The sequence below is a fragment of the Antechinus flavipes genome, chromosome 5 (assembly GCF_016432865.1).
Source record: "Antechinus flavipes isolate AdamAnt ecotype Samford, QLD, Australia chromosome 5, AdamAnt_v2, whole genome shotgun sequence".
Taxonomy (NCBI): Eukaryota; Metazoa; Chordata; class Mammalia; order Dasyuromorphia; family Dasyuridae; genus Antechinus; species Antechinus flavipes.
The window spans coordinates 187534355-187555742 of NC_067402.1; the positions used below are offsets into that span (position 1 = coordinate 187534355).

General features: G+C 41.0%; 1 protein-coding gene across 2 annotated transcripts; it reads left to right on the forward strand.

Moving 5' to 3' along the window:
- Window positions 1-4864: 4864 nt before the first annotated feature.
- LTBR (lymphotoxin beta receptor) lies at window positions 4865-20589 on the forward strand. Of its 2 annotated transcripts, none has more exons than XM_051963379.1 (10): window positions 4865-5048; window positions 13297-13375; window positions 13851-13976; window positions 14080-14232; window positions 15075-15171; window positions 15394-15479; window positions 18385-18492; window positions 18741-18766; window positions 18962-19187; window positions 19499-20589. In XM_051963379.1, the coding sequence occupies exons 3-10, from the start codon at window positions 13853-13855 to the stop codon at window positions 19738-19740; spliced, it is 1062 nt and encodes a 353-aa protein (XP_051819339.1). In that variant the 5' UTR covers window positions 4865-5048; window positions 13297-13375; window positions 13851-13852; the 3' UTR covers window positions 19741-20589. The 2 variants fall into 2 exon arrangements, with proteins under 2 accessions (XP_051819339.1, XP_051819338.1); XM_051963378.1 differs by lacking the exon at window positions 4865-5048 and adding an exon at window positions 12845-13169.
- Window positions 20590-21388: the final 799 nt, after the last annotated feature.

A 21388-nucleotide genomic window follows, 5' to 3' on the forward strand; every position in this document is an offset into this window, starting at 1 on the left:
ATCTATTGTCTCCACAGACAAAGGGAGTTTACCATAAGATATGGGGAGAGGAAGAAATTTAAAGATCTAATCAGATTTCTTAACATGGGGTGCCTGAATTTTAAAAACTATTTCAACACAATTTATTGCCTTGGCAATATTATATATTTTAGTTTATTCATGTAAAAATCTTATACTGAGAAAGGGTCCATAAGTTTGACTAGAATGCCAAAGGGATCCATAACCCACACAAAAGTTGAGAAATTTTTATGAAATCCAACTGCTTCATTTTAAAGATGAAGGAACTGAGATAAACAAGTGTTCAGGTAAACTCTTATAAAACAACTACCACATGCCAGCACACAAACTTATATGGACTTGCATTATGTGACATGGCACCAATAATCCAATATATTTACATGGGAAAGGCAGCATGGATGGAGAACCAGCCTTAGCGCCAGCAAATCCTGAGTTCATGTCGCTCTCTAACATATTGACTATCATCCTGACTAGTCATTCACCTTCCCAATACTCTGAACAACTTTCTAAAACCAGAAATTGCGGAGAAGATACCAATTTCCATTGGCAAAGGTGACAATTTGCATTGGCGAAGGGAGTTTCCTTTCTGAGAGTTCCCTGAACCAATGAAATGGCTCCTAGCTCTATTTGCACACAAGTTTTTTTCTAGAGATATGGTCTTATTTCCCCTTTATGGCTAATACTGATATCAAAGAAATCTCCAAGGGTTTTAAACTTGGCATTTATTAGAATATCTCTTTTTTTTTTTTTTACTTTAAAAGATTCTTTTATTAATTATAATGAGAATGATGATGATAAATCTACAATGAAAATTGTATTACGGCTAAAATGAAGTATAGAATCTCTCTTCATGATACCTCTAGGAAGTTGGAAAGAGTCTGTTTTCCTCCTATTTGAATGATGAGGAAACCCAGGTCCCAAATTACATAGTGAATTAACCTCAGAGATAGAATTGAAAGCCAGATCTGGTCTATGTTCCCCAGATATCTGTTATCTTTGCTTCTCACTTCCTGCACTAAACCAATCACCAGTCTGTGGTAAAATGATGCTCTGGGTTTGATTCTACAAATGATCAAAGTGGAAATAGGAAGAGCTGGTATCCCAGATAAATCTGTTACTACATCAACACTTCCTCAGTCCAGTTCTGGATCATCAGGCAAGGTATCTTTCTATATCTTTGAACACAATCCCCATTTGATTTTCCCAGTAATCCCAATTCTAACCCCAATTTATCTTATCTGTAAACTAGACATCAACCTAGCTGGTACCATTTTTCTTAGAAGGCACTATTTGCTCTACATCCCCCTTCAAAAAATGCACGACCCCAACGTCATACAAAATACACACCTTATATTTAGCCCCATCTGCTGAATGACACCTGGAATTCTAATTATAAGTTTACTCCATTGACTAAAGCTATGATACCTGTTAAAACTCAAACACTCTGGATAGAAACCAAACTTAAGTATCATCAATCATTTATACTTTGGAGTAAATAGATTTATCAGATTCTTATCAGTAGATTTTAAAGGAGGCAGGTTCTGGGCTCTGGAGCATGAGAAGATAAACTTGAGTATTTCATAACCTTGCCAAGGGGCCCTGCCAGCTCTCAAGGAAACATGGCATAAAATAATGTCTTATTTACCAAAAGGCTGGCAAGTGTCAAAAAATCATTCGGGTACAACTGTTTTGTTCACTGGAAAACATTGCTTGTCTTTTCTGCATAGAGAAGCTATTAAGGACCTTAGAGATTATTTTACAGATGAGAAATCCCAGGCACAGAGAGATTAAAGGATCACACAGACAGTCAATGCTGAAGACAGTTTTTACTACAAGTACTTGTACAACTACTTGATCCCACAATTGTTTAGAAAAACCTAATTTCGCCATTTCACCACTGCTTCTGCCTTTGCTCAGGCTGTATGTCCCACAGGGAGAAAAAAAATCTATTCCCTGCTTAATCTCACTTTCTGCTAATTGAAATTCACCTCTTCAAATTCAATTCAACAAACATTCATTAACTATATTTTCAAGGCACAGTGCTAAGTATTGGAAATATTTAAAAAATAACAATAAAATAGGCTTTCCTTCATGGAGCTTACATTTTACTTGGGGAAAGAGGAGAATAACATGTACATAGAAAAGGATTGTTATAATCAGAGGTCACATTGACTTATCTCGCCAACTAAATTATAAACTTCCAGAGGTCATGGGCCATATTTTACTCATCTTTTCATCTTCTTGTGTGCCTACTATAAATATTTATACATAAACATTCATTGAATTGAACTGATTTGAAGAAAAAGTGCCCTCAGGCTTATTTGGGGGGAGTCAGAACCTAGATATTGCTTGTAATAATGCCCACATATATGTAGCACAGTATATGAGGCATTTTAAGTATTATTTGTGGTCGTCCAGTCATTTTCAGTTGTGTCCAACTTTTTGCAATCACGTTTGGGTTTGTCTGAGTAAATTTATCTGAATTTTTTTGAGCTTGTTTATATTTTCATTCTGCATCCCTCTTTGGAGGTTTTGGCATCATTTCAGCTCAATTAGTTTCAATTCAATCCAACATTTCATGTTTACTGAATGAGTGAATAGAACTGAAGCACATATTCCATAAAGTACTTTCTTTAATTTGTCCTACATTTGATCCCAGGGCTGGCCCCTGACAGAGACAGAGTCTACATGATATGACTTTTGAGGGTGCTGGGAATAACAATAATTCTGTATTTTAAAGGAGTAACAATAATTCTGTATTTTAAAGTCTAGCTCAAACATCAGACTTCTACATAAAGCCTTTCTGGATTCACCCAAATGCCTCCAAGAGTGCCTTGTGCTCATTTCATACATATTTCTATGTATATGTGTTGTCTCCTACCTAGAGAATGCAAACTTTGAAGGATTAGTATCTTTTCATTTTTGTCTTTATACCTTGGACCCCTAATAGTGCCTTATTATTGTTGATGTTCAGTCTTTTTTTTTTTTTTTTTTTTTCATTTATGTGCAATTCTTTGTGAGCCCATTTGAGGTTTTCTTGGCAAAGACAGGGGAGTGGGTTGCCATTACCTTCTCTAGCTCATTTTATAGATGAAGTAGTTGACATCCACAGAATTAAATGACTTGCCATGGGCTAATAAAGGTCTAAGAGTCACATTTGAACTCAGGAAGATGAATCTTGAAGACTTCAGCCCCAGCGCTCTATCCACTGACCTACCTGATCAATAGTGTCTGAGTAGATGGTTAATAAGTGCTTATGGATTAATTGTCAATGACTCAAATTTTAATAATACTTAATGATTACAGTATATTTTGCATAAAACATATCTTGGTTTTTATATATATGTATAGATGTATACATATATATATGCATATATATAAATATATTCCATTCCCTTCCCTCAAAGATTTTCTTCTCTACCTTTGAGCGCCAGTTCTTTGAGTTAAGGCATTGTCTTGATAAATTGGTAACAGTCCTAGGAAGGATGATGCACTAAAAGATAGCATTAAGCTGGTATTTCTTTCTTTCTTTTTTTTTTTTTTTTTTTTTTTGGCGGGGGGGGGGGGGGTAGAGGAGAGATTTAAATCAAGTGACCCAGGTCATTGCTAATGTCTTAGGCAGAATTCAAACTCCAAGTTAGTGCTCTATCCACTATACCACAAAAGTAGAGAGCATTTGGAGTGAGACTCAAATACCTAAGAGAGGAGATCAGTGACTCTGGAGAAAGATTACTTCCAAAATCAGTCCACAGTTACCTGTTCTTAATTCTTTCAAACTTCAAGGATTGCCCCCAAGTCAGTCAGTTGACATTGTAAAACATTGCCCTACCCCTTACCTATGTACACTTTCACTTACTCTCTCCCTCTTTCTCCTCCTTCCCATTTCTTCTGGTATGTCTACCTGGGCTGGCGAGCAGAGTTGAGGAAGATTTCTCCAGGAATTATCTCTAGGCAGGAGCTACGGGAAAAGTCTCTCTCTTATCCTTCCCTCATGCCCCAACACAGAACTGATTCTTTTCAGAGCAGCTCATATAGTTTAGTCCTCTTCAATCAAGTTTTGCTAAGTGATGGAGGACAAAGTTTTCTCATACTCCCCTCTGGGGAGCTTTCACTGACTTTTCACTATCGTGCATCTCCCATTCTGTGGCAGATGTATTTTTTAAGGTCTTTTGATTCTCTCCACTCAAATACTGGAATGGATCCATGATCTTAACAGTTTGTATCTTCCCTCCAGCTAGATATATCATAAACCATCCACAGTGGCCCAGATTATGTTATTCTTGTCCGTATACCTTAGAAAAGGTCTTCCTCTGCTTACCTTGACATCAAAAGGATCAGAGGAGCAAGTGGATGGTCTATATTCCTCACTCTTATCACTTGACCAGTGGATTTTATTCTATCACAAAATCCTTTATACCAGATTGTCAACATTCCCAGCCTTTCCATTGCTCACTATGTGATATTAATTTTCAATTCTTCAAAGGCTGTATATTCTATCTCTTACAGTCAAAAGCAACACTTTGTCTCAGGGAGCAGTTTAGGATCATTAAAGGAGTAATGCATTTTTCTGGAAAAATAAATTTAGCCAGCTTTTCTCTGCCTATTTATTTTTGGGCCTAATGTCCATTTGTACTGTCTATTGCAGATTTATATATTGGTAGATAAGACCTATAGGGTTTTCCACCCAACTGATATTTGTATTTTAGGTAGAAGACATTTTTCATCCACTTGGTTTGTCCTGTGTGGACTTGAAAAATATAACAATAGGTATGAACAATTCTCTGATTATAAATAAGTGAAATATAACAAAGGGAGATGTATACTGATCAAATATTATATCTTTTAGGTCTTGAATGGTTATCAGATATCTTCTAGGAAGCTCTGAAATGTTCCATGAAATCTGAAATCCAGGACTTGAAAAAATCAGTATAATGTCATCTACAAACAAGATCATTTGACTATGCACAAGAATCCCTCTTTAATTTGGACTCTGCACTGATGTTTTTCCATCACAGTGGCAGAGAAATCTGGTAAGCATATATCTCCCTATATCATGCTTCAACCATTCACTATGTTCAGAGGTTTATGATATTGTTATGTCTTTCAAGGAACCATGAATAATTTGGTTGCATAGATGGAGACGCCTTGATGGATGATAACCTTTAAGGCAGTATTTTGCTTTTCCATATCAAAAACTTTTTTTTTTTTTTTTTTTTTTTGATATAAGAGGTTTATTATTAGATAAGCAAAGTTAAAGTATAGGCGAAGGTAGAGATAAGGAGGGCACTGGACAGAAGGTCCTCACATGGTAGCCATGTTTGGAATCTCTGCAAAGAGGGGTTCCCAGTGTGGCCGTTTTATAATAGGAGACTTAGCTCGAGGGGCTTTCGGGTGTAGCCCCAAAGTTGGCTCAGATCCGGGTGGGGCTGGGAACAGGTCAGATCTTCTATTGGAATTCAAAGGGACCAGGATTTGTTAGTTAAAGAGCAATTTACATTATTAATTAGGAGAGGGTGGGAATCTAGAAAGGAATCTTTCCCGCATCATTCCCCCCTCAAGCAGTTGGAACTTAAATTCATTTAGGGAAAAAGAAATAGGGCAAAGTTTCTTATTGAGACAGAATTGAAGATTTTCTCCTTCCAGGATTTTCCAAGTTCAGGGGTCCCCCCTTCATCCCCCCCTCAAGCAGTCACCTCCAAAGGCATGTGGGAAAAGGGGCGCCGATCTCTTAACTGCTTCGAGCTGGCAAGGGTCGTAGAGATTTGGGGGTTCATGCCAGGAGGTGAGGCATGAGGTGTGGGGTTTGGGGGTGGCAGCAGGGCATCTAAGGGGTGTTTGTCCCGGTCATTCGTTCCCAGTCAGTTGTCCCATATTCTCCAGGCTGAAGGGCAGTTGAGAGTCCAAAGGTTGAAGCCCAGATCTCGGGAGCAGGTTAAAACCGGGGTGTCATCCAGGGTGGAGATGGAGACAGCAGGAGATGCATCAGATCCCTTCTGTGGGCTGCCTATAAAAATGCTGATGGCCCATCTAACAAGGAGAAGTAGGAGAAAATGCTGGGAGCAAAAGATTATTTGTCTATAGTAAAAGTGTTAAGTAGCCTGGAGTTTAGCCCTTTCCCTCTTAATTTCCAGGAAAGCTAATTTCTCCTGGTGTTGGTCCAGGGTGTAGACTAAGAAGTCAGGGGAAAACTGGAGGACTATATATGTAATCAAGATAAGAATGCAATTTAAGCTCTTAGAAATCTTTTAACTGTGCTGCCTTTCTTTAAAAAGTTTCCTCAATAAGCAAAGATCCTAAGCCCCCCACTTTCCCCACTCTTATGGGGGAGGGGTGGAAGGGGTCAGAGGGAGTGCAAAGTATCTCAGCACTGCCAACCCGGCTTACCGGCCCCTGAGGTGTTGGGACTGTCCTGGGATAAAAAGGGAAACAGGGCCAGACCCCAATTCCCTACCCGGGAGCAGGACGCCGGGGGCCAATTCAGCCCCTGTGGTGTGACGCAGTTTCTCCGTTGTTCCTCCTGCTCGAACTCAGGACAGAGACTAGGGTCTCCTCGGACAGTTTCCAGGGCACCTATAGGACTAAGTCTGGGAGAGATTTGTATTAAAAGGCGCTTCAGCTCCAAATAAAAACTTTTTTTTAAATCAACAATAAGAACAGTGGGATTTTGTAATTTGTACATCTTCCATTCACTTGTGTATAAATTATAATCATGCATAGCACAGTGCATGAGAGTGTGCATCCAAGGAAGTAAAAAAAAGTTTTAGAAAAATATTTATTGAATATATAATCATAGAGGACGTATTTTTAGTGCTCAATCAATGAACATGTATTTATTATGCACCTTCTATTTTTCACATATTATGCTAGGCATTAGGGATAAAAAATAAATAAAACTAAAACTTAATTCAATTTGGCTTCTTTTAAATTGATTAAAACCCCAAATTTTGCAAAGGGTTCTTTTTTAATTAATTTATTTCCATCACTTCAAAATATAGAACAATTCTCTCAGCCTTTCCTTCTTAACTAAAAAGATCTTTCCATTCACACTCCCATAGCCCTACACTTTTGTTGTGAAGAGAAACTGGTGAAATTTAGGATTATTGACCAAAAATATATTCTTTTAGAATTTTAAACATATTTGTCTACCTTGCTTATACCAACCAGAGCTCCAGATTTACATAATAACCTGAGCCACAGAAACAAAATGTCCAGAGAAATCAAAGATCTGGAAAGGGACTAATTGATTTTTCCCTAAACCAGCTACAACCAGATGGATTTCTTAAGGGGGAAGAAGGAACAGAGAACTCCCAGAGGCAAAAAAAAAAAAGGAAGGGGGCAGAGAGCCAAGAAAGCTCTGCTAGGCAAAAGCATCATGGGAACAGGCAAAGTGTCCCTCCAGAGAAAGCTGGAAGAAAGCTGCAGGGGGGAGGAGGGGGCAGTCCCCTGCAGTGCTGGGACCAGATTCTAGCTGCATCCCCTTCTTCCTGTGTCAGATCCTCAAAGTGTCAGGGGGAAGTGAGTGAGAAGCAGAGGAAGGAAGCAGGCGGGAGGGCAGCTGCTATAGGAATGGGAGTTCCCAAACCCCAAAAAAGCCTCCCCACCCCTACTCCAGCAGGCTCTGCATCCAGAAGTGCATCAAACCCATGAAAAGGCTGTTCCATCTACTCCTAAAATCATGCATAGAAAAGATGCAAAGATCCACCATGCAATAGTTTGCAAAACTCTTGCAGTAGCCGGTTGGCACTAGATGCACTGGGCTTGGAACCAGGAAGGAAGCCTCATCTCCCTGAGTTCAAATCCAGGCTCAGACACTTCCTTGCTGAGTGACCCTGGACAAGCTGCTTTACCCAATTTGCCTCAGTTTCCTCATCTGTAAAATGAACCAGAGAAGGAAATGGCAAACAACTCCAGAGTTGACTGTGGTATCTCTCCTGCCAGGGAAGTCCCCTGGACTCCATCCTGAGCTGCAGTAGTGCTAAAATTGATCAATAGTGATATCATGTCTGGGCAAGATGGGTACATTCTTTAAAAATAAATAAATAAAGTGGGGTGGGAAAGGGTGGATATCCTGAGCCCTTGTGAATCCCAGCCACAGCTACCTCTAACCTTTACGTGGTACTCATTAAAAATGGTGCACAAATGAGAAAATAGTCATTAATGTTGTCTTGTTTATATGTTTTTGTTATTAATAAAAATTAAAGGGTGTAGGGCACTAAATGGAAAGTCAGGATGTTCTGAGTTCAAATCTGACCTCAGCTCTATCTGCCTCTATTTCATCCTCTATAAAAATGGGGATAATAAAAGTACTTACCTCCCAGAGTTGTGAGGCTAAAATGAGATATTTGTAAAGTCCTTTACAATCAATCAACCAACTAGCCTTTATTAAATACCTACTATGTGACAGGCACTTTGCTCAATGGTGAGAATACAAAAAATGCCAAAAGACAATCCTTGTTCATATTCTAAAGGGAGAGACAACATGCCAAAAAAAACAAACAAACAAACAAACAAACAAACAAACAAACAAAAAAAAAAACCTATGTACAAATAAGATATAAATAGGATAAAATGAGATAATATCTATAAAGAGCTTTACAATCAACCAATTATCTTTATTAAGTATCTACTATGTGCCAGGCACTTTGCTCAATGGTGAGAATATTAAAAAATGGCAAAAGACAGTCCTTGTTCATATTCTAAAGGAGGAAACAACATGCACAAAACCATGTACAAACAAGATATAGATAGGAGAAATTGGAGGTAATCAAGAGAGGGAAGTTGCTATTATTAAGGGCAATCAGAAAAATCTCCTTGAAAGAAAGTAGGAATTTAAGTGAGACCTAAGGGAAAATAGGAGGGAAAGAACTGGTAAAAAAAACATTCAGAATTGGGCAATAGAGTGTTGTGTGTGAAGAACAGCAAGGAATGCAGCTTATATTTGATCCTGGAGCCACGGGGGTTTATTGAATACAAGGTAGCATATTTAGGATATGCTTTAGGAAAATTAATTTAATAGGTGAGTGAAGGATGGGTTGGAGTGGTGAGACTTGAGGCAGGGGGATGAATCACATGGCCTCTACAGTTATGAAGGAATGAGGGCTTGTACCAAGATAAAAGTAGTGTCCCAGTTGAGGAATGTTTATGGTTTCATGGATGTAAACCTACAGAATATCTTGAGGTTGGGGTGTTCTCTAGAAGACCTTCAGTATTTCAATTTTGGAGTGTCTTCTAGAGGACTTCCCTTTTTCAATTTTTCGGGTGTCCTTCTCTAGAGGACCTTCCCTATTTCAGTTTTTGGGGTGTCCTTCTCTAGAGGACCTTCCCTATTTCAGTTTTTGGGGTGTCCTTCTCTAGAGGACCTTCCCTTTTTCAGTTTTTGGGGTGTCCTTCTCTAGAGGACATTCACTTTTTTGGTTTTTAGGGTGTCCTCCAGAGGACCTTCCCTGTTTCAGTTTTTGGGGTATCCTTCTCTAGAAGACATTCCCTGCTTCAGTTTTTAGGGTATTCTTCTCTAGAAGACTTTCCCTGTTTCAGTTTTTGTCTTTTTATTTCCAGCATCATAGTAGAAACTTAATATAAACTTAAATAATAAATATAATAATATTATGTGCTCATAAATGTTTGCTTGGTGAATTGAATGGAACCAGATGAGTTAGGATTCATATTATTAGTTCTATTTTATAAATGAAAAAAAAAAAAAAACCAAAACAGAAATACAGAAAGGCCAAGTAGCTTAGTCAAGATTGTTTAGAAAGATTAGAACACAGGTCTTCTAACTTTTCGACAAATCAAACCATGATAACTTACTTCAATTCCCCTCTTCCACGTGGTTTCATGAGTTCATGTGTCTTTGTGACTTCTTTTGCTTTTCAAGGCTGCCCTCTAATGTTCATTTTAACCTGATTTTACCTGTACAAGTAGAAAGGGGGTGTCCCGTTAACTGATATAAAATTATTTACCCCATTCTTTCAGACTCTCTATATTTTAGTTGTGTCCTAAGGATAAAGTGTCCAGAACTACAAAAGATATCTTCCTTCTCACCTACAACTGGGGCCTCAGATAATCACATCCCAATACACTCCCCTTCTCTTTCCTACAGTATGACCCTGTGCATACAGTATAATAAATAAATGGGCAGCAGATACCAAGGAAGTCTATGTTCAAGGGACTAGATTTGTCAATGCTGCACCACAGTGGAATACCCCATGAATTTCAGTAGCTACTTGGAAGGACTTGGAGATAAACCTGAAACTCCAAGACTCATCCATCCCATCTTTTGCCTAACTAAAGGTAAATCTTCTATACATCCTTCCTTTCTCCTATCTCCTCCTGTGGAATAGGCTATTGATGCTTCAATTGAGAACATAATGAAAAGACTCTAGATTTCTGATTAAAAGAACCTGACCAACAGAGTGACCCTGGCCACATCGATTTATTTGTCCAATGACAGAACTCTTCAGTAGGAGTACTCCCAAGACTAATACAGATTGCTACCATTTTGTACCTTCTCTTCCATGCCCTTCCTTCTCGCCCATGAAAACTTTTCCAACACAATGGAGACCCTTCTCTGGGTCTCTGAGGATATAAGCATACCAAACTCTTACTCTGTGACCAATCTTGTCTCTTTTTTTTCTTATCATATATGTTCTTTCAATGATTTCTAGTTTCATTTTAGTGAAAATGGTACAACATGGATGTCATTCATTTCTTCTAGAAGAGTATCAACTCTTCTTTGATTGTCTTTGGATATTTTGAGTAACAACCAGGGATTTGCAGAGAGACAATTGCTTAATTTTCAGGGTGAACATTTACCTGGAAAGGGCAGCTGTGTGGTGTAGGTTGTATGACACTCACAAGTCATTTGACTCTATTTGCCTCAGTTTCCTTATCTATACAATGAGCTGGAGGAGGGACAAACCCTCCAGTATCTTTACAAGGAAAATTCCAAATAAGATCAGGAGTAGTGAGATATGATTGAAAATGATTAAACAACAAAATTTATCTGGAAAATCAGCAAATGCTACAACTCTAGACTTGATTTACTGTTTTGTTGATTATCTACTCTTTAAGAAAATGTTAATAATGCAAATCAAACTTAAAAGTGTGTTGCTTCATTTTTCCCCCATGGGAGAGGTTGTTAAACAATGAGGAAAGGGAAGACCAACAACACAAATTAATGTTTGTAGATGGCCTAAAAATGGAATCACAGAATTTAGGAGTTTGGGGGACATCTGAGGCCATCTAGTCTAATCCATACCACCCCCCAAAAATCAAAATCAGCAAGTGTTTGTCCCACTTTTGCTTAAAGATTTTCAGTGAGAGAAAGACTTTCACTCTCTCTAGAGGAAGTACATTCTACTTACTGATATGTCTAATTATTGAGAAATTATTCCTGGCATTAAATCTAAGTCTGCCTTTTTACAACTTCTTAGTATCCTCTTCCTTCTTTTCTTCCACTTCAATGCTCTTATTAAAGATATAGGAATTTGCCCAATTCTAAAGAAAAATTTGTGTTTTATCTGTTTGGTGAATTATCATGAGTCCAAAATTTATCACTAGCTGGACAGCTTCCTTGGAAAGCAAATGCAGGTTGTTTGTTAAAACAAAACAAAACAAAACATGATAAAATATATGTAAATCCAATATAGGCATACATATTTATATAATTATCTTGCTGCAAAAGAAAAATCATATCAAAAAGGAAAAAAGAGAAATAAAATAAAATTCAAGCAAACAACAACAAAAGAAGTGCGAATGCTATGTGCACACTCAGTTCCCACAGGCCTCTCTTTGGGTGCAGAGGGCTCTCTTCATCATAAGACTATTGAAACCAGTCTGAATCCTCTCTTTGTTGATGAGAGTCATGTCCATCAGAGTTAGTCATTGTATAGTCTTGTACAATGATCTCTTGGTTTTATTCACTTCACTCAGCATCAGTTCATGTAAGTCTCTCCAGGCCTCTCTGTAGTCATCCTGCGGGTTGTTTTTTATAGAACAATAATATTCCATAGCATTCATGTACCGTAACTTATTCAGCCATTCTCCAGCTGATGGGCACCCACCCAGCTTCCAGTTTTTGGCCACTGCACACTGGACATGCTGACTGTTTTTAGACCAGCTCCATTGACACAGACTTGGAGAATTTGGGGTCACCGAGCCTCCCAGTTGTCTGAGTGTCTCCCTTGTAAAGTGTGGATAACACACTCTCCACCTCTTGGGGTTGTTGCCTTTCCCCAGCAGAATGTAAATTACTAAAGACAAGAAATACTTCATCTTTGTCCTTGTATACTCAGTGCCCAGTAGGACCGGACAAATAGTAGGCACTTAATAAATGCTGAATTCCCTCATTATGAGGAAAGCATAATGTATGGACAGATGTACGCTTCTTGGTTTGTGGGCTTCTCCTTCCTCTTCTTCCTGCCCCCAGGCTAGAAGTGAAGTGGACTTCCAAGAGGAGGGGGCCAGCCAAGGCAGCCATTCCCCTTCCCCAGGACTCCCTAGACTGCTGGTCATTCCAACTGGCTTGTTGCCCCAGGCCCCTCCAGCTTAGCCTTCATTTCCCCCATCCTCCTGTGGGTCCAGCTCGTCCCCTCAGATTTGCTGTCTGTCTGTCTGTCCCTGGGCCCCAGGTGGGATAGCCTGGCCCCCTTCTCAGCTGGGCCTGCCCACGCCAGGCAGCCCTGGTTCTCCCTCTGCTCACCCCTCCTTCCTCCCTCCTCCGGCTCAGCCCTGCCCTCACGTGCTTTCCCAGACACATAGCCGCCCCATGTGGGCTCTGGCCAAGCCTGTTCCTCTTCCCGATTGCAACAGGCTCCATGGGCAGCTCCCAGCCCTTCTTGTCCCCGCCCCAGCCCCAGTTCCACTCCCACTTCCTGAGCTAAGCAACAGGAGCCTGGGAGGCCAGGCCCGCCGCTCCCTGCGGCCCCCTGGGGGCACCTCGAGCCCCCCTGCCTTCCCCAACTCAGGGCTCTGAAACCTGCCTGCCCCGGTTGCTCTCCAGGCCTCTGCAAGTCCTGACTTCCCTGGCCCCTCCCTGCCCCTCTCGTATGGACGCCATGCGCCTGTCCCCTGCCTGTTTCCTTCAGGGCCTGGTCTGGGGCCCTCTCATCCTAGGCCTCCTTGGGTTTGTGGCTGGTCTTCAACTCAGACAGGTGAGGCAAGTAGGGCAGAGGGTGGCCCCGGGCGAAGGGAGAAGGGGCAGGTGGCCCACTATCCATCCTTTCCTCCATCCCATCACCTCCCTCCCCCTAACAAGCCCATCTTTTCCTCCACCCTCAGGGGCCTCCGGACACAAAGTGTGGAGATAAGGAATATTATGAGCCCAAACACCAGATCTGCTGTTCCCGCTGCCCTCCAGGTGAGACTGACATGAGGGGAGGAAGCGGGCTTGGCCATGGCCGAGGATGAGCGGAAGAGGGTACAGAGGGGTGGGATCCATGCAGGGCCCCAGGACTCAGGGACTCCCAAATCCTCCCCCCCTTTCACCCTCATGTTCTGTCCCAACTCGGGGTCAGCCCCAGGCGGCAGTGAGCAGAGCAGCTATCTAGGGGAAAAGCTAAAGAGATAGAGATGAAGCCCATGGAGAAATAGATGGCCAAAAATAATTATATCCTGATTTTACACTGTATTTTGCTTCTTTCAAAGAACTGCCATACTTATCAGCTTATATTTTCTCCAAAACACCTTGGGAAGCAGATCGTCTCAGTTTCCATACAGAAAAACTGAGGCTTAAAAATGTTAAGGGTGAGAAATCAGGTTTCCTTAAGAGTCTTAACTCCAGAATTCATGAAATACTGACGGGCAGACAGACCAAAGCTCTATTGCCCTTCTAGGTATGTTTGTCACAAGTCGCTGTGATAAACAACGAAACACCACCTGCGGTGTGTGCCCGCCGGGCTCCTTTAATGAATTCTGGAACCACATTGAACAATGCCAGCTGTGTCGCCAGTGTGATGAAGGTAAGCTGCCGCAAGGCCACATCTGGGAGACATCCCAGGGTAGCGGGGATGAGATACGGGATGCGCAAGTTCTTCTGTTTCAGAGTTTCCCCGTCTCTCCCAGTGCTAGGCTTTGAGGAGGTAACTCCCTGCAACGCCAGCAAGAAAACCCAATGTCGCTGTCGCCAGGGCATGTACTGCCCCAACCAGGGTGCTGAATGTGAGCACTGCGAGCCGCTCAGCCCCTGCCCGCCGGGCACAGAACCTGAACTCACAGGTCAGAGGTTACTGAGAGAAAAAAGGGACAGGGCCCTTGAGGAAGGACGGGGGCTCCAGGGGAAGGGGAGAGGGGTAGTCTCTGGTATTATCCCGAGTCAAGAGTATACCACCTCAGGGGCAGCTAAATGGTGCAGTGGGTAGGAGGAGCACAGTCCTGAAGTCAGGAGGACCTGAGTTCAAATCTAGACACCTAACACTTCCTGGCTGTGTGTCCCTGGGCAAGTCACTTAACCCCAATTGCTTCAGGGAAGGAAAAAAAAAAACACCTCTGTTCTGGACCTATTGGGTACTCCCAGATGCTCCTTCTTGAAAAGAAACTCTTTCTTTTCCCCCATCTGTTCATCTCGCTTCTGATACCAGGGAGGAGGAGAAAACAGGGAAATTGGTGTAAGAAAAATGAGGGGAAACAGCAGGTAAAGGCAAACTTTGTATCCTGGTTGCTGGGAGCCCAAGAAATGAACTTGGAAACTAATGTTGAGAAGAGTTTTCAGGTTGTGACAAATATAACCACCCACTAAGGAACAGGGCAGTGATTAGAAAGTGACTCAGGAGGGCATGAAGATGGATAGACAGATAGACAGACAGATAGATAGATAGATAGATGGATGAATAGATAAACAGATAGATGGATAGATAGACAGATAGATGATAGACAGACAGACAAATAGATAGATAGACATAAAAACAGAGAGATAGAAAGAAATAGAAATATACATGATAGAGATAGATAGACTGACATAGAGATGGATAGATGGAGAGACAGGTAGGTAGATAGATAGATAGATAGATAAACAGATGGATGGATGGATATTATCCAGCTCACATCTACCTCTCTTGCAGGTAGGGCTGGAGAGGCTGACAACAACTGTGTTCCCTGTAAAAATGGCTACTTCCAGAACATATCTTCTCCTGACATTCGGTGCCAACCTCATACCAAGTGAGTGCCTCTTGCCCTAGAATCGGAATTGCCAGCCTTCTCCTCCCTTCCTTCCCCACTGAGTAGGAACTGTCTCTAGTTCATCCCAATCACTTCGTGGAATCCCTTTATTCTCTCCCCACTGTTTTTGGGAGTCCTACTGCACCTGATCTGACACACGAGGTAATAATGGTGGGCAAAAATATTAATGAATATGTCTGCTATTTGTTCTTTTCTCCTCAGCTGTGAGGCACAGGGCTTGGTGACTGCTGTTTCTGGGACCGCCGAGTCGGATGCCAGGTGCCAGATCTCACCATGGAAGATGCCAGGTAAGAGCCCATGGGTCCAGGGATGTGAGAAGAACCTAAGGCAATACTTTTTTCTCCATCTAAAGTTGATTCCCCACTTTTAAAATGGGAAGAAGTTGGTATTCTAGTTCTACCCAAAGTTAGGGTGAGGAAGGAGTGGCAAAGGCTCCTTAAAGGAGAATAGGGAGATGTATTCTTAACTATTTTATATCTACATACACACACATATATTACAAAAATATTACATACAAAATATAATGTGTCAATCTTCCATTATATACACTAATAATAATATTATAATTTATAATAATTTCCTGTTATATATTAATATTATAGTAGCATATATATTATAATTTATAATAATATATTGTTAGGTTATATGTTATATATTACCATAATAACATAATAATAATATAATTTGGGCATCATTATTATCAGATAAGATCCTATATAATGATTTATATATTATACACTATTACATAGAGGTCACATTATTTAACATTTATTGTTACTAGAATCATAGATTTAGCTATACTTATATACATTTATTTATATATATATATATATATCTTTCGTGTGTATGTGTGTGTGTATGTGTGTGTGTGTGCACGCATGCATGCACACTTTTCTCTGGTTATCCTTTCTAGATTTGTGAATTGTTAGTTTCATATCCAAAAGCATAATAGATCTAAGACTAAAGAGCCTCAGAAGCTATCTAGTCTAATTCCCTCATTTTACAAATATGGAAACTGAGACCCAAAAAGGGATTAGTGATTTTTCTAATGTTGCTACTGAATTGTTTTAGTCAGGACTCCATCTCGGTTTTCTTGGCAGATACTAAAGTGATTTGCCACTTCCTTCTCCAGCTCATTTTACAGATGAGGGAAACTGAGGTAAACAGGTTAATTGACTTTGCCAGGGTCACACAAACTAGTAAGTGACTAAGGTAGTTTTCAACCTGGGAAAATGAGTCTTCCTGATTCCAGCTCAGAGCTCTATCCACTCTACTACCTAGATGGGAATCACCATAGAAGGAGATTTGAATCTAGATTTAGTGCTAAAGATTAATAATCAGTAATATAACCTGAAACATAGAAGGAAACTTAATAATCATTTAATCCAATCCCTTTTTTCAGAAATGGAGAAAATGAAACCCTTAAAATTAAGTAGCTTCTTCAAGGTCAAATATCTATTTCACATCAGAATTCAGACAAAAATCTCTTCATTCCAAGTCTTATCTTCTTCCTATTAAACTATGCTACATACTTATTCCACTAAGAATTGAATTCTATTTTCCTTATTCCTTAAGCCATGAGTTAGGATGAGAGAGAATGGGGTAATAAGAATATTTATGTAGTACTTTAAAATTGGCAGAGCTTTACTTATATTATCTCATTGGATCCTCAGAACAACCCTGTGAGGTAGATACTATTATTATCCCCATTTTCCTAGTAAGGAAACAGACTGGGGGAGATTAGGTGACTTGTCCAGAGTCACACAGCTAAGTAATATTTGAGATGAATTCAAACCAGATCTTCAAGTCTAACTCTCTCTTATGGCAAACTGCTTCCAGAGTAATACTCCTGGGTTTTCATTGCTCAAAGTCTTGTGCGTGTGTGTGTGTGTATACATAGATAGATATCCTGGATTTTCAATGCTCCAAGTATGTATAGATGTGTGTGTATTGTGTGTCTATATATGTGTGTATATATGTATGCATTTGTATATGAATCTATTGTGTGTATGTATATATAAATATCCTGTATTTTCAATGCTTAAGGTGTATGTGTGTGTGTTTGTGGGTGTGTGTAGTATATAGTGTATATATTTATCTTTATCAATTTTTATATCTATATAGACAGATAGATATATGCTGGAACTTTCCCTGGAGGGAGTGAGAAGGAATTGTTCTCCTTCAGTTATAGATGGAAGAACTGAACCCCCCAGATGGGTAGGAAATTACCTTCCTACCTCAAGATTATCTCAAGGTGTGAATCAGAATTTGAACCTGTGATTTCTCTTTAAGTATCTGGTAGAAGGGGGAAGATCCATACCTACTCCCTTGCCTGGAGAAAAAAAGATTGAAGATGTTTACCAATGAAGCTAGACAAATATCCACTACCTCAGGAAAGGGTCTTAAATCAGCGATAGCCCTTCTCTCTATCTGTAAAAAAATATAAAACGTATGGGTTCCCCGACAGTCCAGTAGGCTGATCCCACTGCCTTTGGGGGTGATTCCTCCTGTTAAAGAAGATGGCTAAGCTCTCTTATCTGAGGTTTGATCCAACCTAGGAGTCCTGACTTTCCAGATGCTGTAAAGGATGACCAGAGGGAACAGGTGTCAGAATACCTGGATACCAGTATTTAGGGATGCTGGAAGGTCTGAATGGGCCCCATTTGTCTTCTCTGGAGCTGGAAGGGCCAGAGCATGCTGGCCTTAGTCCTTAGGCTGTTTCTATCATGGATAAATGGGGAGGAAGGGATATCTCTCCTATCTTGAAACATCACCACAAAAGGAGATTCTTTCCCTAGCCCTTTTGGGAAATCTCATTCTGATATATCACAACTTTGAATCCACATGATATTGTGGAAAAATGACTGAATTTAATGGCAAATGACCTCAGTCTGCCCTGCCCACAGAATCTTGTCACTTGACCTTATGCCTCCATTGTTTTATCTCTACAGTGAGGGAGTTAGACCTCAAAGTACCTTCCCAGTCTAAGTCAGTTATACTGACCTAATTTCCTTTTGTTCCAATCCAAGACTATTTTCTCTTTTTTCTGTCTTTATAAAGAAGAGGGAAGGGATGGAAAAGAGAAGCTCACCTTTTTCAGGGTAGTTTCTATCAAAGATTCTTCTTGGGATCTCCTGTCTGCTGCTTCTTTTTCAGGATCAGTAATCCCAATTCTGCATTTTTCTCTTGCAGGGACAATTTTGCTGCTATACATCCTGATCCCCCTGGCTTCCATTCTACTCCTTATCATCGTCTTCTCCTATGCCTGGAAGAGGCACCCCTCTCTCTGCCAGAAGCTGGGTAAAAGGGAGTAGGGCTAGGAGAGGGAAGGGAATTGGGGTCTCTGTTCAGATGCACTGATGAATGGTCCATTTCCTCAATGTTCCCCTCCATTCTCCTGTGCTCTCAATGGTCATTCCTCATTTTGCTTTTTGTAAAATTGGAGGGGGAAAGGGACTTATGACCTCTAGGGAGATAGAAAGAGGATCAAGATGGGGAGAAAGGTGGAAACTTTGAAAGGATCTGAGTCACTTTTGTTTTCATTGCAGGAGCACTACTCAAGAGAAGACCTGAGGTAAGGAAAATGTAGGAGGGAGGGAGAGATTGAGGGTGCATGTATCATGGAAAACAGAGGAGAAGGAATAGGAGGAGAGGAGGGAAATATGCAGTGTGAGGTGGAAAGACATTTGGGGCAGTTAATAGGTGGCAAAGGGACATGGTGCCTGTTTAAGTCTTAACACAAAGTCATTGATTGGTCTCTTTCCTACAGAGAGAAGATCTGAATCCTGCCCCAAACCAGGATGTCCCTGGAGCAAATCAGAAGTTCCCTGACTTGGTAGAACCACTCCTAAAAGCTGTAGGAGCTGCCCCTCCGGCCCCCAATGGACTTCCCCCACCAGTGGTGGAAACAGAAATCCTGCATCAACACTGCTCCCTGGGCCAGGGCCGAGAGCAGGGCACAGAGCCCGAGGAGCAGAGCCAGGAGCTGCTCCATGGTAATTGTGGGGAGAGGGGAGGGGAAAGAGATGTATGGAATACAGAGCAAAGGAAAGGGGGGAGCAGAACACCAAGGTGGCCCCTGAACTCTTCAGAATATCCTCAGGCAAACTAAAACATAAAGACATAAAAGAGACAGAGACCCAGAGACCTGCAGAAATTGTTTTAATCAAAGAGAAAAGTTAAAATCCCAAAAAGTGGAAGGGAGAAAGAAACTGGAAAGGAAGGGATTTCTGAGTGGGATGAGACAAAAATTAAAGACCTTTTTTAAGAGCAGCACTGCTAACTTACTTTTGTCCCTTTTTCACAGGTACCAAAGGTATGATTGTGACAGGTGGCTCAGTCACTGTCACAGGCAATATCTATATCTATAATGGACTAATCTTGGGAGGAACACCGGGGCCTGGAGAGCCTCTGCATCAACCTGAACCCCCTTACCCTATCCCAGAGGAGGGTACCCCAAATTCCCTGGGCTTCACTGGACCACACCAAGAGGACGGGAAAGCTTGGCATCTAGCTGAGTCAGAGACCTTGGGACGCCATGATCAATAGCTGGGAATGAAGAAATTACAATTTGCTGACTATTTGTGAAAATGCCTGTGGAAAATGCCAGAGCACTGTGGCACCTGAGGCAGTCTCACTTGCACAGGATTTATAGGGGGTCTGACTCAGAGCCCCCTGGGAGGGCAGAGTTACCACCAGGTGGAATCAAAGGCACTTCTAAAGGTGGAGTGTCTCCTGTGGGTAACGGACAGGTGTGCGTTGTCCTACCAAAGCACCTACTAAGCCTGCAGGGGTCCTCAAACTATGGCCCACGGGCCAGATGCAGCAGCTGAGGACCCCTCACCCAGGGCTATGAAGTTTTTTTATTTAAAAGCCCACAAAACAAAGTTTTTGTTTTTACTATAGTCCGGCCCTCCAATAGTCTGAGGGACAGTGAACTGGCCCCCTATTTAAGTTTGAGGACCCCTGTAACTAAGGCATCAAAGGGCATTCTAGACTTCATCATGCCGGCCATGGACACTGTGACAGCCTCTGATGCCATCCTGTCTACCCAGTGGTTCTGTCCACTATCCACTGCCCAGCACAGAGCCGCTGCGGGCCTTGAGGCATTCTCACCCCAGGCCGCTGGGATGATGGGATTTTCAAACACATCCATCCCAGCCCCTGGACCCAAGTGGTGGGATAAATGCCTCAGGAAATACCAGGGACTGGAAGAGTTAGCCTGGACCTGAGGACAAATGGAAGAAGTCTTCTATAAGAAGAGGTGTTCCAGGAAAATGGGGGTGGGGGGTTTAGATTTGGGATAGGGTTTTGTACAGAGGAGGAGGAGGGAAATATCAGGCATATTTAATTGCTTTGTAACCACTTGGAAATAAAGAAATGACTGAAAACTTGAAAGATTTTATTTATTCATTTGGGATTTAGAAAAATGCTTATCAAAAAAAAAAAAAAAAAAAAACTGCTTATCAGGTAACTAATTGCTTTAGTGGATAGAGCACCAGCCCTGAAGTCTGGAGGACTGAATTCAAATCTGGTCTCAGACACTTAACACTTCCTGGCTGTATGATCCTGGACAAGTCACTTAATCCTGATTGCCTCAGGGAAAAAAATAAAATAAAGGAAAAAAATGCTTATCAAACAGACAATTCTCTAAGGACTCCTTATATAGATATAGGATCACAAGGTAAACATTTCTTCTTCTGAGTTAATCTGGTTCAGGGACTTGTCTTTTTTTTTTTTTTTTTTTTTAAATAATAACTTTTTATTGACAGAATCCATGCCAGGGTAATTTTTTACAACATTATCCCTTGCACTCACTTATGTTTCGATTTTTCCCCTCCCTCCCTCCACCCCCTCCCCTAGATGGCAAGTAGTCCTTTATATGTTGGATATGTTGCAGTATATCCTAGATACAATATATGTTTGCAGAACCGAACAGTTCTCTTGTTGCACAGGGAGAATTGGATTCAGAAGGTAAAAATAACCCGGGAAGAAAATCAAAAATGCAAATAGTTCATATTCGTTTCCCAGTGTTCTTTCTTTGGGTGAAGCTGTTTCTGTCCATCATTTATCCATTGATACTGGGTAAATTAGGTCTCTTTGTCAAAGAAATCCACTTCCATCAGAATACATCCTCATACAATATCGTTGTCGAAGTGTATAATGATCTCCTGGTTCTGCTCACTTCACTCATCAT

What these genes read in the sequence shown, in the direction of transcription:
- LTBR (XM_051963378.1), top strand. Translation starts at nt 13,065, where the DNA reads ATGGACGCCATGCGCCTGTCCCCTGCCTGTTTCCTTCAGGGCCTGGTC. An exon ending in CGGTGCCAACCTCATACCAA is followed by an intron (nt 15,172 to 15,393) that starts GTGAGTGCCTCT and finishes TTTTCTCCTCAG; the next exon opens with CTGTGAGGCACAGGGCTTGG. An exon ending in GAGCCAGGAGCTGCTCCATG is followed by an intron (nt 19,188 to 19,498) that starts GTAATTGTGGGG and finishes CCTTTTTCACAG; the next exon opens with GTACCAAAGGTATGATTGTG.